Source organism: Mizuhopecten yessoensis, unplaced genomic scaffold, assembly GCF_002113885.1.
Source record: "Mizuhopecten yessoensis strain PY_sf001 unplaced genomic scaffold, ASM211388v2 scaffold3689, whole genome shotgun sequence".
NCBI lineage: Eukaryota > Metazoa > Mollusca > Bivalvia > Pectinida > Pectinidae > Mizuhopecten > Mizuhopecten yessoensis.
The window spans coordinates 485904-503615 of record NW_018405170.1 but is presented as its reverse complement, the minus strand read 5'-3'; the positions used below and the strand labels follow the sequence as shown (position 1 = coordinate 503615).

Sequence of the window (17712 nt, the reverse complement as noted above, 5' to 3'; positions counted from 1 at the left end):
AGTCCATTATGGTTTACAGTGGTGAAAGGGTTAAAAACATTTTATTTCAAGTGTGGAATTCTTGTTTAAAGGAACTGTGTGTCCTAGTAAGGTTACATGCACCCTTAAGATGTCATAATATAATTGTGAAACTGTCAAGGTTTAGATGAAGTGGAATTAACAGACCGAATCCTTTTTGAAAACCAGAACTTTTGTGATAAGATTATATCTTAAAATGAAATCAGTGTGCATATAACTGATACAATTTTTTATCTATTTTAGTCATGGTGATTTCCTGGCATACACACGACAGAAGAAAAACAAGACCTACATCCTAAAGCCAGAGACTGGTTGTCAGGGCAAGGGCATCTGGGTCACAAAGAATCCCAAGGAAATCAAACCCCACGAACATATGATATGTCAGCAATATATGTGTAAAGTAATTATACCAGAAACTAAAATACTAAAGGTACAAGACTACACTTCAAAAACTGCTGGACAGCTTTCACACAAAATATTAAGTCCTGAAATTGACAGATTCTAAACTAAATGTGATTTGAAAATAAAATTCCACTTGTTGCAGAAGAGGAAAAGAAAATGTTGAAAGAATGGCTTAATTTTGATTACATTTTCTACATACCAATTTGTTTTTAATTCATTATTCGCAAAGACATTTCAATTATAATGTGATACAATATTACCTAATTGGATAATTGGGTCATTCTCACAGGTCAACTATGGCATTTGTATATTTTGCTTCCATTTGGCCCATACAACAATATGTGTCAGGTTAGTTGTTATTTACCATATGGTATTTTGACAGGTAAATAAGCCCCCCACCACCACCTCCTAGTGATAAAAGATTGGAGGAGGCTTGATTACGAGCATCCCTCCTTGTATTCTTTATGTTCACTTTGTATGATGAATATTAATTTGTAATATTTCTTTTTCTCTACAGCCTCTGTTACTAGATGGATTTAAATTTGATTTAAGAATCTACGTGCTAGTCACCTCCTGTGATCCGCTGAGAATATTCCTCTTCAAAGATGGCCTGGCTCGGTTTGCGACAAATAAGTATAATGAACCAACCAACAGCAATATCGTAAGTCACGATTCCTACAGTTTGGTTGATAAAAAAATAAGGTACTGATTTAGGCATTATGATTTAAAACAAATTCTAAATATTGAAATATTTGCAATATTATTATGGATTTAGAGGATCTGCCAGAGGCTCTCAAACATGAAAAATCCAAAACTTGTATCGTAAATCTAATATGAAAGGAAACGAATGACAGATTCTTTTTATCATATAATACGAATTGTGATCTGAAACGAATATTTTGCGTCCGCTTCACAATGACGTGACGTCACAGTGATTGTTCCTTTTCGATTGTGACGTCATTTCCGGAGTGATATTACACACGTTACGTAAACCTAATTTATGTGATGGCTTTTTGACACTGCATAACACGGTATTCGTATGATAAATTAAATTGTTTAATTAGATCATGGCTGAGACAATATAAAAAACAGCTCAAACATAATCTGTAATGCTTTATGATTTAATTTTGAAATAACGTATACCAAGAAGCGCCAGTCACACACTGCATGTACATGTAGTAAAATACATATTAACACAGTATTCATAGCATCCTTCACATGGAATTTCTACTCATTACAAAGATGGTGAAAATGTAGAAAGTTTAGGTGCACAAACGTTTCCCCTATACAGAAGCGTGTACAATTTATTGGTTTTGATGTAATGTTACTATTTATTACAGGATAATGTTTTCATGCATTTAACAAACTATGCCATCAACAAACACAGTACAGATTTCATCAGGGACGACGAGGCAGGAAGTAAAAGGTAACTTATTGTCGTAGCTAAAGTGTGTACAGAGGACGAGGCAGGAAGTAAAAGGTAACTTATTGTCGTAGCTAAAGTGTGTACAGAGGACGAGGCAGGAAGTAAAAGGTAACTTATTGTCGTAGCTAAAGTGTGTACAGAGGACGAGGCAGGAAGTAAAAGGTAACTTATTGTCGTAGCTAAAGTGTGTACAGAGGACGAGGCAGGAAGTAAAAGGTAACTTATTGTCGTAGCTAAAGTGTGTACAGAGGACGAGGCAGGAAGTAAAAGGTAACTTATTGTCGTAGCTAAAGTGTGTACAGAGGACGAGGCAGGAAGTAAAAGGTAACTTATTGTCGTAGCTAAAGTGTGTACAGAGGACGAGGCAGGAAGTAAAAGGTAACTTATTGTCGTAGCTAAAGTGTGTACAGAGGACGAGGCAGGAAGTAAAAGGTAACTTATTGTCGTAGCTAAAGTGTGTACAGAGGACGAGGCAGGAAGTAAAAGGTAACTTATTGTCGTAGCTAAAGTGTGTACAGAGGACGAGGCAGGAAGTAAAAGGTAACTTATTGTCGTAGCTAAAGTGTGTACAGAGGACGAGGCAGGAAGTAAAAGGTAACTTATTGTCGTAGCTAAAGTGTGTACAGAGGACGAGGCAGGAAGTAAAAGGTAACTTATTGTCGTAGCTAAAGTGTGTACAGAGGACGAGGCAGGAAGTAAAAGGTAACTTATTGTCGTAGCTAAAGTGTGTACAGAGGACGAGGCAGGAAGTAAAAGGTAACTTATTGTCGTAGCTAAAGTGTGTACAGAGGACGAGGCAGGAAGTAAAAGGTAACTTATTGTCGTAGCTAAAGTGTGTACAGAGGACGAGGCAGGAAGTAAAAGGTAACTTATTGTCGTAGCTAAAGTGTGTACAGAGGACGAGGCAGGAAGTAAAAGGTAACTTATTGTCGTAGCTAAAGTGTGTACAGAGGACGAGGCAGGAAGTAAAAGGTAACTTATTGTCGTAGCTAAAGTGTGTACAGAGGACGAGGCAGGAAGTAAAAGGTAACTTATTGTCGTAGCTAAAGTGTGTACAGAGGACGAGGCAGGAAGTAAAAGGTAACTTATTGTCGTAGCTCAAGTGTGTACAGAGCAATGTGTATCACTTGATTTTTGTGAGACAGATATTTTCGCATTAATTTTTGAAGAGAGGCAATCTCAGATTCAAATATCTTACCGATGTTTAGTTGAACGCATTTAAGCAAGAGATAAATTCAACTGTTTTTATTCTTTTCCTAAATTTTCCTTATTTTCCTTTTATCATATACCTGCAACTTGTTTCAAAGTTGGGTTGACTCTGAGAAAGTCATCAATATTAATTTTTGGGTACATCTTCAGTGTCCTTCACCAGTTCATCAAATGTAGGTCACTGTGACCTATAGTTTACACTTCATAGACTTTGGTAAGATATTTTTTAGCTCCATTTCATTGGTTGGAGTTTGCATTAAGCTATATCTCCTTTCAAAGCAGAAGCAGTGGTATATGTTTGTTTTATAAAAGTGTCCCTGTTTCATTTATTTATTTATTTATTTATTTTATCAAACAGGAAAATCAGCACTGTGGACAGATACATGCGTGAAAAGGGATTTGACATTGATAAAATGTGGAATGACATTGATGATGTCATCATAAAGACTCTTATATCAGCTCATTCTGTTCTCAAACACAACTACCGCACATGTTTCCCGAACCACGTGAAAGGCAGCGCCTGTTTTGAGATCCTCGGATTTGATGTTCTGCTAGATAGGAAGTTACGACCCTCAATACTTGAGGTAAAACATCAGTTGTGTATACTTAGTTTAAAGAGATATGCTACCTTATGACATGCTTTCTTAGGGATGATAACTCTGACTCAACACACTGACATGATAAGTTGGCATGTATCTTTAAGAACATATCCTGCCTTACTAATTATGTATGTGAAATATGTTAGAGTAACCTCCCTTGTTGTTGTTTTTCTTCATAAGTTATAACACAGAATTATGTTCTTGTTTTAAATCCATGGATTTGAACATGTCAACCATTTATAAAGCCAGTTCTAATTTTTATATTTTTTACCTTTGACCTATGACCGAAGACCTCATTTCCAGTTCTATATATTTGACCTTGACCTTTGACCTTAGACATATCATTTGGTGTCCTATGCATCCTTTTTCCATACAATTTTTTATTATATATTATTAGTCAATAGTGTACGAAGCTTGAACTCGTCCTTTTATGACCCTGGCTTTTTTAAGGATGTTAACTTGTTTACCCCTGAATTTCATAATGAACTATTCCAACCTTTCTATTGGAAGAGTTCAAATGTGTTTTCAGGGATGAATGAGTTAGGCTCCAAACAATGAAGTTTGAATACTGAGACTATAAGCCAACAGAAATGTATCTTATTTATGATACAGATACAGAAACTGATGGATGTACTGAAAGTACCAAAGGACTTCTAACTGAAATTATAACCCATAATATCAAATTTTTATTGAATTGATTTTCAGGTGAATCATTCTCCTAGTTTTAACACGGACTCGGAGCTGGACAGGGAAATCAAAGGTGCTTTGGTGTGGGACACACTCAACTTAGTCAATTTTGGTGCTTGTGATCGCCGTAGATGTATTGAAGAAGAAAAGCGGCGTATTAAGGAGAGGCTTCTGGGAAGAGGCGCGAAAAAGGAAACCAAGTAAGTGGAGCAGCAAAACAAGGAAACTAATTAATTTGTGTACCTTTAACAAGAGGGCAGAGCCAACACAGAATGATAAATATCAATATAATTAGTATTTTTATAATTATTATCAGTGTTCTCACTAGGTTTTGAAATAGGTGATTAATTATAGAGGAATTGACAGTCAAACAATCACAGCTATAATACTGACCTTTTCATATTCTGAAAAAACAGTTGGTTCAAAGTTGATGAATAGCAGTCAAATGTTTCTTAACTCATTCACCCCTGAAGACATATTTTAACTCTTCCAATTAAAAGATTGGAATAGTTCATTATGAAATTTCAGGGTTGAATGAGTTAATACCTCCCAAGTACTTTCACCTGTTTAGAGGTTCATTTAAAAGTATCAGTACAGGCTGGTAAAGTGTACTGTTGTGAATTCAACATAAACTAAATCTGGTAGAGATCTAACATAGGAACTCTATCAACATAACTTTGCCTTTAAATGAACAAATGGTTGGTTGTTTGACAATTAGAATTAAAGAATTATTTTTATCTAGTGACATTTGACCTGATGTGTGATCTGAAACCAGTAAACCCATACTAGAAATCCAATCCTCAACATTTGCAGAAAATATTAGAATGAAAGTTTATTTGTGTTGGTATATTGATAATTCTGATGGGTTTTTTTAACTTTTGTTTGCATTACACGACTACATACCAAGATATTTTAGCCACTACTGCGGCCTTCCTCAGTGTAACTGCGAGTTGTCAGGTGTAATTACCTCGGGTCCTGTGACCTCTCGGACACATGACCTCGGGAGTGAGTCATAGACACCTGGCTTGCTCCAAATTGTGATTGTTTGTTAGGGAACTTGAAGGAACATCTGGGTATATGACTGTTTAGTTACTTACTCATGGTAAACTCAGGAAGACTGGTAAATGTTCTGCCACATGTTTACAGGGAGGAGCTGGAGTTGGCTCAGGCCCAGTATCTGGAGATATTGGAGAGGTACGAGAATGGACACCTTGGAAATTTCAGGCGGATCTATCCGGCACCTGGGTGGGAGAAGTATGACAAGTTTTTCCACAGTAGTGGGACTCTGTTCCAGGAAACTGCTGCCTTCAAAGCCAGGAGCGAATTAGCAAGGTATGCTACACTCCTGAATAATGTATTATTAAAAATGAAAAGAAAAATATCATTAAGGACTTCCCACCCTTCGTAATACGCATGTTTTTCTTGTCGTATTTTTCGTGTCGTCATTTCCGTATTGCGTATCGGGCATATCATTACCGTAGTGTAAATTATAGTAACACCGGGTAAACAATAGTACACATGCGTGATGATGATATGTCAACACCCGATATCGAGTGATATCGTAATAAAGCTTATGATAGAAAGACATTAATTAACTCACGGGAAAACACTGACATACGATCAGACGACTTAAAGAAGGTCGTATGAGGCGCATGGAATGCAGACTGATGTGTTTTGTTTACCGACCTTACCTGTACGTATCACATGCTAACAGTAGTTCACAAAACAAATATCAAGATCCCTATAAAATGCAAGTGTATGTGCGTGCACGTGATAACGGCATACCATGCGATATCCTATGGTTACATATGTACCTGACATGTAAATATACCATGCGTAAGCGGGCTATGGAATAATGTCCAAAGTGTACATGATTGAGAGTAATTTTGTTCCATAAAAGAACAGTAAATTGACAATTAAATATAGTAATTTAATTCATTTCCGTCGCTTTTGGTAAAGTAAAGAAAATAAGTGTCGTTGTGTAAATTCTAACCCTCTGCAAAAAGTTCCAATTTTTTTCAAGGTAAACAACTCTCATCAGGATCAAAATTATTGTAAAATTTAATATAAATTAATTATTAAGACTTGGTTCAATTTTTTAGTCTTTTTGTATGAAACTATGTGTCCTGTTTGCTTTTAGCTTGTAATTAGTAACTTTTATCCATACAATTTCAATAAAAAACGCTTTTTGTTACATGTTGTAGATATTTTTTGATAAATAAAATATTTGTAGGGTTGATAAGCAATGTTTCTTTTCGATATTTTATTGTTGTTATAGTTTTGAGCAATGCCACACACTCAAAAAAAGTGATAGTGTTGAATTTGACAAAAATTTAATTTTTCGGTATTTTTTACGGTTTATCGGAATGCTTAGATTTTCATAAAATCATCTCTACATATTGACATAACTATTATGTGAAGCTTTCATTGAATTCTGCTGGCTAATTACGAAAGGGTGGAGCCACCTTAATATTGAATTTAAGATCACCTCCAGTTCGGTGAACAAAGAAAATAATCTGTTTATAAAAAAAACATCAAAAAAGTTGAATTTTAACTTAATATAATTTTTTATGCTGCACAAATTTTGACATGAATGGCTCCTGTGTACCTACAGTTGAGTTAATTACCTGTGAAAGTGATTTTCACAAAGTCATGTCTGAACAGCACTCTAAAATTCCTATTTGCTATTAATTAAGGATCCCCATGCCACTGTTGAAAACTGTAACTACACATTGGAAACTTTTTTCTGGCATTACTATGTCTTCGATAAATTATTTCTCAAAAGAAACCAATACCTTTTAATGAAAAAGGAGAATAAACAGCAAAAAAAAACACAGCAGTATATTCTGAGTGTAAAAGTGTAATGGCGCCAGGCCAGGATTTGATAACTGCCTGAATTGCAATTGGTTGAAGTGATTCACTCATGATTATACCTGACATGTCGTTTTTGACCAATGTTTTAGACAACAAAGGGATGACATAGCCCGGAAAAAAGAAAAGTTAGAATCCATGTTAAAAGGAAAGAAAGTAAACACAACTGGTCTACGGCCAGAGAGTCCAAACAGTCGCCGAAGACGGACACTTCGAAGGACAACCATGCCTTCCCGACGTCTCCTAAGCTCACGTAACAGTCTAGAGGTCAGTATTGTTGATTCCTGGTGAACTCTTGTAACAGTCAGCAGGTTAGTGTCAATGATAAACAATGCAGTATCCTGTGGTGGTTATCAAAGGGAGGTCACTCACACAGCAAAGTAAAGCTTTCACAGCAGATAATAAGGTTTTCAATCAGCCACTACAGGAAGGTTCAAATTGATAACTTATGATGTCTGAATTGTCCAGCCACTTTGTTCAAACTTTAAGTGACATCTGTGTCCTGAAACAATATTATTTTGAATTTTTGAATAAAAAAAGGGAAATTTGTTCCATGGACAACTGACTTGATAGTCAGGCAACCAAATTAGTACTAATGACTGGATTTAAAAAGGCAAGAGTCAGCTCCCAAATCTATTATTATCACTCAATGAGAAATTTAACCATATTTATCCTGCAATTAGCCCAGGGTCAGCACAGAAAATCTGATTCATAGTCGGGTGAGCTTTTAACCAGACAAAGAAATGATATTTGTTTGGATTTCCACTGAACTGTGTTTGACATAGGTGGGCTTATTACCAGGCATGGGCTTATTGTTGGATAAATACGGTAATTGGAACTCTCTTTCTGTAAAACATTGTATAATATCTAATGCTTACCTCATCAGGTGATGGGCAGTGAATCTTCCCGTCAGGTGTATGACGAACCGGTGGACACGTCAAAGCCAATGGACATCCTAGAAGAGGAGGAGCTTGAGAGAATCAGTGGCCTTTTACAACGTGACAATTTGGTTCGCGGTCTCGGCATCGTGGAGCATGTTTACCGCCTCCTACATTGTACGCCCGGTACCATGGGGGTCTTGAAAACAGACTCTCGTGCTCTTCCGCCTCCCCTGGTACGTATCTCCGTCATATTATCTTACACTCATGATGTAGCGGTATCAGAAAAGTTACATAGTTATTATAATCAATAAACCCCGACTCGGTTAGATGTAATACTGTAGAGTTTTAACCTACTCGCGTACCAAACTAGTGCAGAAATATTTTGTAACTTTTATAGAAAGGAAAAACCTAGGTAGATGTAATATTCTAGAACATTAATATATAAAGTCATAATTCAGAAATTTTAGATTTCGTAATATATAGATGTATTTATTCTTGAAATGAAATAGGCATTATCATGTTGCTGAATATGATAACATATCCTGTAAAATAGCGATTCTAGATAAAGATTATTGTCATTTAGTTAATTAAAAAGAAAATCTGAAACTGTTACAAAAATTTCCTATTTAAAAAAGTATTAAATCATTGCTTTACTGTTTTTAAAGCGGCAAAAAACCCTGGACGGGTTTATCAGTTGTAAACAACATACGTTGATACCGGAGATAACATTGGTAATACATTCTCTGGTAGATCTGTAGTGTTCAACAGTCTCGACAATTAGTGACTATTTGTGATATCTCAGTAGTGACTCGGGTCTCTCACGGGTCAAGTGACTGTTACATTGACCCAAAATATTGTTACATATATTTTCAAAGATTTCTTTTGAGTAAAAGTATAATTGTTGGCTGGTGGTTTTGAGTTTGAACAGTCTTAGAAGGGTTTTATTAGCTTGTAAATAGGTACATGATACATTTTATAGTGTCCTATTAGTCCTTATTATTATGAAATTATTCTAAGTTGCTTTAATTACGTAAGATTCATTGGATGACAGTATTCAATGTGTAATTCAACACTGTCAGAAGAGAATTGGAGCTGTCTTACTCAAAAGAATCTTCCCACATGAATCTCCGTAGTACCTCCATATGTGTGAGGCTGTGTGATAGAGGTTGTAGGGTGATCTGATTGTTATGGGTCAGAATTTCAAGCGGCTCATTTGTTGTACCATACAACATCAACAATACAACATGCAAAGAAAAATTAAACAAACCTGAAGCTGCAATCATGCGGTTGATACACTGGACATGTTGTCAATATGTTAATCACATATGGTCAACAGGTCAGAGCACTGTGGACCCTGCTATGTGGACCGTATAAATTAACTTTTAATTAAATTCTTGACAGATCTACATCCATAATCCATTAGCCACAAGACCAGATTCACAGGTAAAGAGTTACTGCCCCTGTTTAGAACTCTCCACCATAACACTGAGTTTATGGCTAATCAGAATGATGCATCCCTATCACGGCTTAAATATGAACCTATAGAGTGAAGTAGTTGTTTAGATATCATTTATCAGAGGGAAAAAAGCAAACTTCTTTCTTGTCTGTTAGCAATTTCCAGTGTTTAGATTCTGTATAATGTTTATGTAATAGTATTTTAAGTTCCTTAATAGATTTAATTGAGTTTAACTATTCTGAAAGATACTTTTTTCTGACTTGAACATACATTATACCTATAATTTATCTTCGTAATAAAATTGTTTTTAGATAGTCCTGAATTTCAGTAATATATTTTGAAGCTCTGGATTTACGTCAGCGATTGATAAATATTATAATTACTATATATATATATATGCAAATTACTATATCTTGCACAAATATATTTCAATGAATTGGACTCATTGGAAATTTGAATGAGCAGTTTATATATATATAGTCTACCTGTGTGTTTGATGTGTTATGAGATTGTATATAAATTATATAAGTTTCCCATAAGATTGTATTTAAATATATAAGTTTCCGGTGAGATTGTTTATAAAGATATAAGTTTCCCGTGAGATTGCATATAAAGATTATGTTTCCCGTGAGATTGCATGTAAATATATAAGTTTCCCGTGAGATTGTTTATAAAGATTATGTTTCCCGTGAGATCGTTTATAAAGATATAAGTTTCCCATGAGATCGTTTATATAGATATAAGTTTCCCGTGAGATTGTATATATAGATATAAGTTTCCCGGGGGCACCACCTGTCTGCTGTGTCTTCTTGATCCTGTACACAATTAACCCACCTTAGTTGTTTTACCCTTTATCAATTATCTCCCCCTCCTTGTCCCTCCACACTCACACGGTTGTTTGCGTGCTGTATTCGCCATATTCACCACCCTGGGGCACTTAAAAAGATTAATGTTACATCAGTGCTCTCTATCATAGAAACGTAATCGCAAAACAAAACAAAACAAAACCCAAACTGTTTGTCGGTGTATCATCAAAGTAAATGAAACACTTTTCCAGCTGCTTTTTTTATTTTCAAGATTCTTGATATATTTTGTCATTGAGATGAAGAAAAGTTTGGGTGCCATACTTTAGCGATACATTTACTGTAATAGTGTTAAAAGTCATAAAAAAAAAACTATTACGACACACTTTATATAAAGGAAAATTCATAGAAGGACAGCAGATGACGGGGAGAAAGTTTACAAAGTGGCCTTTTGTAAGAGGGGTGCCTTTTATGGCGAATATGGTATGCTAGTACCTTAATTCTGCTCCTGTACTACAAACTTTGGAACACACTTGTTGTTTATCTAAAATGAAAGTCTGTATGTAAAAAAAAATAACACAATTTTGTCAAATCTTTTAAGTTCTTTGAAGGTTGTCGCAAACAGTTAAAAAAACCTGTTATTATTACATACGTACGAGGGAAGCAATGTCATTGAGGCCAAATATTACAAAATTGAGAGTTCTGGTGTAGGTGAAATTCTATTTGTATGGCTAGTGCCTATGTTGTTTATATACACTGTACATTTAAGCTCCCAACTGATCTAAGTTTCTCCTACTTATTGGGGAAGGTAAGTGTCGGAATGATTTCTATACTTCAAGCTACAATAGAAGTGACTACATGTCTTGATACTTATAGGGTTATCCTGTATACCAGATCACAGCATGTCTCAGGATATACACAGTTTGTCTGTATCAAATATAATTTACGATGCATGTGAAACTAAGACGTCTTTTTTACCTTTTGATTTTATTCCATTTTTTTATTTTTTTATTTTAAATTAGATTAAAAATGTAAACATAGAGTTACATGCATTGTGCAGTTCAAGAATACAATGCTATATTCAAAATAAAAAAAAATCATAAATATAAAAATAAAATAACCTTGCTGTCCTGCCTTTAGAAACTTTGAAGTGTTATATAGCAATATTAAATAAATGGTTGTTCTTTCAATTTCCAACATGAATACAGTTCTCAAATAACAATGATATTTTTTTTAAATGAAATTGCGAAAGCTTCTTCCTGGAATTCTTGAAAAAAAGAATTGTCTCTAAAAGTATTTATTTAACTATCTGATTAATATATTCCGTTTTTTCGTATTGCAGAGTTATCTGCTCTTGTGAACAGGTATTGATTGTTACGTCATTGATTTGTGAGAGTAACGTCATCAATTTTTGAGAAAACGACGTAATTTTCTAGCACAAACCAATGACATTACAATCAATACCTGCTCAAAAGAGAAGATAACTCTGCAATACGCAAAGACGGAATAGTGTCTCACGCTATAGAATGGTACTGAATGGGTGAAATTTTGTAGCTAGCTCGTATCTGCAAAAGGAATAGAACAGTGGAGAAAAAATTGGATAAACATCAACATTTTTGTAGAAATCATGACATTATTGAATTTTTGTTTTGACAGATCACAAAACACATCTTATTCATGAGAAACAGGTCTCCGGGTTTTAAACAGACAAGTGTAAAATATCCAACCTTTTCTTTTCCTTATGGCGGATACAAGGTAGCATGGACAATAATGAAATCATTTTACAATAATAATAACGGACCATACAAGTACACCCAATCAGTATCATCTTAATATTAATTAAATCTCATTAATTTCTAAGACTTACGTATATAGTGCTTCAATTAATATGATTCTAATTGCCAACTAGTATTTTATGCTTCAATTCCTCTATATTTAACTGAAACTTAAATTATTATAAATAATTATGACACGAACAAGAAGAGAAAGAAAAAAAACAGAAGTTCAGCTTCTGTTTCCATCCCTGGTTGTACATATATTTAACCTCTATTTCTCTCCCTGGCTAAACATTCAACAAAGAAATCTATCTTAAGGATCCTGAATTGGTGGAAAAGAAAGCAAATCTCAATATCTGCTTTTCTCTTTCTTTTTTGTTTTTATTTCTCCTTTTTTCCATTATTTATTTTTCTTAGAAGAGAGTGTTTATGTTTTCTTTATTAGTTTTACTTCTTTTTAATCATTAAACTGTAGTTGATTTTTTATCATATTTATTAATGTTGAAGTCGAGGGGAAAACACTTCAGTATCACATTTGAATATTTCTGATACATATGTGTGATTTAATTAATAAGGGTGTTCTATCAGAGATAAGAATATACCAAGCATTCTTTATTATATTGTTTATAAGTACATGTTGCCTGAAAACATACATTATTACCAGATATATAATCAAACTTATTTTGGACATATTTTGAATTTACTTGATTTAGGTAAAATATAATTTTTAGTAATTTCTTGCTGTCTTTGGAGTATTGAAAGAAATTCAATCATATCTGAGGATTTGTAAACTAGAAACACATGATAAGTGGATCATGATGACATTATTTACGGGGATGTTACCCTACCTCTGACTGGTGAACACAAGGACTATGAAATGGTGTTTCAGTAAAACCTTGTTATCTTGCCATGATTTGATCAGTGAAATTTTGGCAGTTTAAAGGGGTTTTCACAGTACTATATTGACAGAGAAATTAAAGAAAACATGAAGAAGGACTGTAATGCAATGTCGGTAAAGTGAGGTGACATTGTATTGAAGTTTTGCTGTATATTTACCTGTAGCAGGTGACTTAATTGTCATAAAGTCTGGAAGTTAACAGGGAACAGTCAGAGCTTGGTTAGCATGAATTAATGTAAAATGCTTCAAGTTTGTGTAAAATCTAGCAATAATTAATGAGGTTAAAATTTGCATGTAAATTAATTGTGAGAAACATTACAGGAATGGTTCACTTTATAACTGGAAGCCTCCTTAATCATTCCACTAAGTACTTAGTATTTATAGTAACTAATTAACAGTAGCTCTTAATTACTTCTAGTCCCTGTTGTATCAGCTTCATCAACAAAATGACACGTTTAAATATTATTAAAAATGAAAATATAATATTTACATGTCCAGGCCAGATTCAATATGATTTTTATTAGATAATATTCACAATTTTTATTTTTTTATTTTTATTTTTTTTATTTCTCTACATGCATGTTTTTCAAAGAATTAAGTTTACAAAAATTGAGTAAACCTGTCATTAAATTGGTGGAGCTTGATACAAGTGAATTAAGGCATGTACTGTCAGCTGTATATCTCACCTCGTCATCACAACTCAAACGGTTACTACCTTAATTCAAAATTAAATTTTAAAGTTATACATGTATCATAAAAACAAAACTTTTTTGATTTTTAACCAAAACAATTTAAAAAATTAATAAATAACACCAAATAGAAATTAACCTCTGGATTTTATTTTTTAAATATTTGTATAAAATTGTATGTATAAAAATTTAAAAAGAAATATTGGAAAATGAATTAAAAAAAAATTGATTTAATAAATCATTATAATATAGTGTTAATTTTAAGGTTGTGTGAAATTGTTTTCATGAATTGTTTCGGTTCCTTTATATTTGAGTGCATTGCTCTGATCTTTATGTTTAAATGTGATTGTGTTATGATGACCAGTGAGAAAGCATTACTTTACTGTCTTCTCAAGATGTATGGTACTGTTTCTGAATTCTGGATGTTTAAAATAATATAGTCATCTGAATTACATAAAACATGCCTCATTCTGAGCAGACCTCTGTCTGAAACCCAAAACAATATTGCAGTAAAATTAAATGATAATGTTATAAGGGGAAAAAAATCCAGAAAATTATGTTTAAACTTTGCAGAATTACCTCCCTTAGATATACAGTAAAATGTCAAAAATATGGTAAAGATGTAAAATATGATGGTATTTTTTAAAAGAAAAAGAAATAATTGTATACATTAAATGAAAGGAATTTTTACTTGACTTTTTCGTATTAAAATTATTTAATGTTCAAGGTACAGGAGGGAGGTTTAATCCATTTATGTATCTGTTATTTTAATAATTCTGCTGGTGATTTATTTTAATCCCAAACCCTACACCCCCAATTAGTTGAGCTGAGCAGAAACATTACCATTATTGTGAGGAAACAGTTTACCTGTATATATAGATGATGTAGATGCTTTATAGATTATTACTAAGTTATTGTTTGTCTATCTCTCTGATCTATACTGCTATGTTGTACCCTCTCTCTCTGCACCTGCACAGGATAACCAGAGGTGGCTGTGCTCTAGTAGAAACACAGAATCATGCCTTATGGGGCGCCAAGCCCCAGTACGTATAAAGGACCGCCAGTATTATAAAAAGCTCCTGGATAGGTACTTTGGACATAACCATGCCCTAGCAAATGAGAGCTCCACAAAGGGAGAAAAACGAGCCAAACAACCTAAGGCTTCAAATCACGCCAACTGTACATCAAACTATCATGGCAGTGTGTTCTGTCAGACCCGCGAGGACACACGCCAGTTTCCACAAGTTCGACTCTCGTACAGCACGAGTGATCGGAAGGTGGTTCTAATGCACCAACCATTCGTCAACGCTGACGAGTCCGAGGGTGAAGAGCTGTATGAGGACGAGGTTGGTAGCCACAGTAAATTGTCGTGTGGCGCAGAGTTGCAGTGAATTCAAATTCTAACTGACTGATACGACTGATGTGCGTGCTTTATATACATACTGAAATTTGTGTTACATTGCAGTACGTTACGGCTGATTTTTAGTTTTTTTGGTGCAGCATGCTGCAAAACCAATCTTTGCATATTCACCATGCTATTTTTTTGAGATGCATGCTGCAGTATCAATCTTTGCCACAACACCATGCCATTATATTGTTTGTGACTAGGTTTGTGGAATGATGTGGTATTTGCTGACTTGAAGCTGCCTGTATAATCTTTATTTGTTGTATGCTGTTGTTGTAGCTGTGCCATTTTGCCACTGACCGTAATATAGATATCTTGCTTTCAACTAGAACCATTTCATCAGCAAAAGGGTAACACAGCAGTGTACGTCAGCACTTCAAAGACAAGTGACACAAGTTCAAAACTGCATGAGTTTAGGAAGGGTAAAGTTAAAGTTAACCCTACCTTGCAGACCTAGTAAACCCTTAAACCAAAATTTGTACAATTTTTATCTTGAATGTGTATGCAATCAACGACATGCAGACATAAGTATCAATTCAAGCTTAGAGAATAAGTTCTGAAGTCAGATTTGTCTGAATCTCTGAATTTTGGGATTATTTTTGAATTAACATAAGGCACGAAAAAATCTGAAATTTTATCTATAATCTGCTAGGTACATATATTAGTACTCATTTTCCATCTACAGCTCGTCATTCACTGGTTGATTTTTAAACTACTTATTCTTATGGGATATTTTTGACTCCTTTTCCACAGCTCTGTAGTCTTTCACTCATGTATTATAATAATTGCAAGTTCAAGATCACGATAGTGCTTATTGGTGGCTGCCTAGGGGTTCACCCGTATAATATTGTAGGTTTCTAATGTATAGCAATATCTTTACCACTCATCTTTGACTGCAGAAGTTAATTTTTCTTTAACTTTATGTCTGCATTAACTATTCATAGAAAAAAACAATCTAAAAAATGTATTTCTTGTTGATTTCAATGTAGTTTTCTTTTACATCTCCGAGTCGTTTATGATTTTTGTTGGTTTTGTCTTCAATTTATTAATCAAACTTCGTATTTAAAAAAAACTTGAAGTATTTTACATTTGTGAACTTTCGTTGCCATAGATTCTTTTGTGACTACATTTGGGTAACATTACCTATAACATGGTGAAATGTTTGGTGTACATTATACATGTAATACTGAGTTTGTCATGTAAAAGGACTTTAGTTTTTGTTGTGCTCTGACCTTAGAAACGTTGAGAAACTGTTGGTGTTTTTGTTTGTCGTTAGTCTAGCATTCTATTTTCCATTGATCTAATATAGTTGCTACCAGGAGACTTTTTCAAATCTGACATGAAGAATGGGGAAAAAGGCATATTATTTCTCTGTTTTATTCCACTACATTCCTAAAATTGTTGCATTTTCAGCAAAATTTTCAGAATTATTGTTAAGAAAGAAAATGCCACTTAACATTTAAATTTCTACGTTATTCTAAAGCAAGACACACTGTTCTTGTTTTAAAACTTTAATAACTGAATTCTTTTTTTTTTAAATGTTAAAACTTCAAATTCATAAGGGAACAAAAAAATGGTGTACATAGTACCTGTATGAGCCACCAGTTACTACTGACTTGAATGCCCCTTTTTTATGCAAATCACTTGTTTGGTTAGATAATGTTTTGAACTCACTAAAAGGCACCATTTCTGAGTGAGCCCTTCTATTGTTGGTGTGAGACACATAGAATTTATCACAATTGAAAACGCATTTTTAATGAAATTTATATTAAACGAAATACACTAAAAAAAGGAAATACATATAAAAAAGTCTGAAATTCAAGATAGTTTCTTTGTGTATTTTTTTGAACTTTTGTAATTAACATATTTTTAGTTCTTTCGATTAATTAGTTTATTTTTCTAAATTCCACAAATATAAAAAAAAAATTGTAGATTTTATAACAGAACTCAGCTGTATACGTACTGTACTCTATATCACCTGTACTGACATTTAATCTTAATTATTCCTCAATTAATTCCTCCTGATTTTTAACACTTTTTTTTTTAGTTTGTGGAGCCATTTGCTCACCCACAAATAACCTTAATTAAAACATTAATTAATCCCTAATTCCTGACAGGTGTGATGATAAGTGATGGCGGGGTGACATGTTTTTCGGTTAGAGGCGTGTGTTAGTGGTTTGTTATACCAGGCTGTTCAAGGGTAACTTATAACCAAAGTTTGGTTCCGTTCGTGCCAACAGAGATAAATTTTACAAAATACATTGGAGTAAATGTACAAGTTTATCTCACAACTATTAAGTCAATACATGGTGAGTGTTGCCTTATTGTACTGCAATCTTAAGGATCCAAGTCCCTCTGCACTCTTTGTTTTTTTCGTATATACAGTTTGTAACCTACCCTTAATTGCGGAAATCCGTTTCAGATCATCAGCTGCGCGGTTTAATGAGTTTGCTATTGGATTTTGCGTTCTGGCATCAGCCTAGGTCATTGTTTACAATGTCCGAAGATGATGTGGTCACTGAAGGGTCACTTTAAGCACTGTCACACTAAAATATCGTAAACTGGACATGGAAACATCGATGACACTCCATCC

At 34.0% G+C, this 17712-nt stretch overlaps 1 protein-coding gene across 5 annotated transcripts in view; it reads left to right on the top strand.

Annotated features, from left to right (window-relative positions):
- Positions 1–17712, top strand: part of LOC110447949 (tubulin polyglutamylase ttll6-like) — a 63654-nt gene that overhangs the window by 32143 nt on the left and 13799 nt on the right. For 2 of the 5 annotated variants that reach the window (XM_021493942.1, XM_021493943.1), the window contains exons 7-15: positions 262–418; positions 938–1081; positions 1761–1846; positions 3414–3639; positions 4360–4541; positions 5488–5673; positions 7305–7479; positions 8099–8326; positions 9495–9536. In XM_021493942.1, the coding sequence (XP_021349617.1) occupies positions 262–418; positions 938–1081; positions 1761–1846; positions 3414–3639; positions 4360–4541; positions 5488–5673; positions 7305–7479; positions 8099–8326; positions 9495–9536 (1426 nt within the window). Of the gene's footprint in view, positions 1–261; positions 419–937; positions 1082–1760; positions 1847–3413; positions 3640–4359; positions 4542–5487; positions 5674–7304; positions 7480–8098; positions 8327–9494; positions 9537–14691; positions 15061–17712 lie in introns of all 5 variants that reach the window. The other 3 variants (XM_021493947.1, XM_021493944.1, XM_021493945.1) reach the window with 2 other exon arrangements.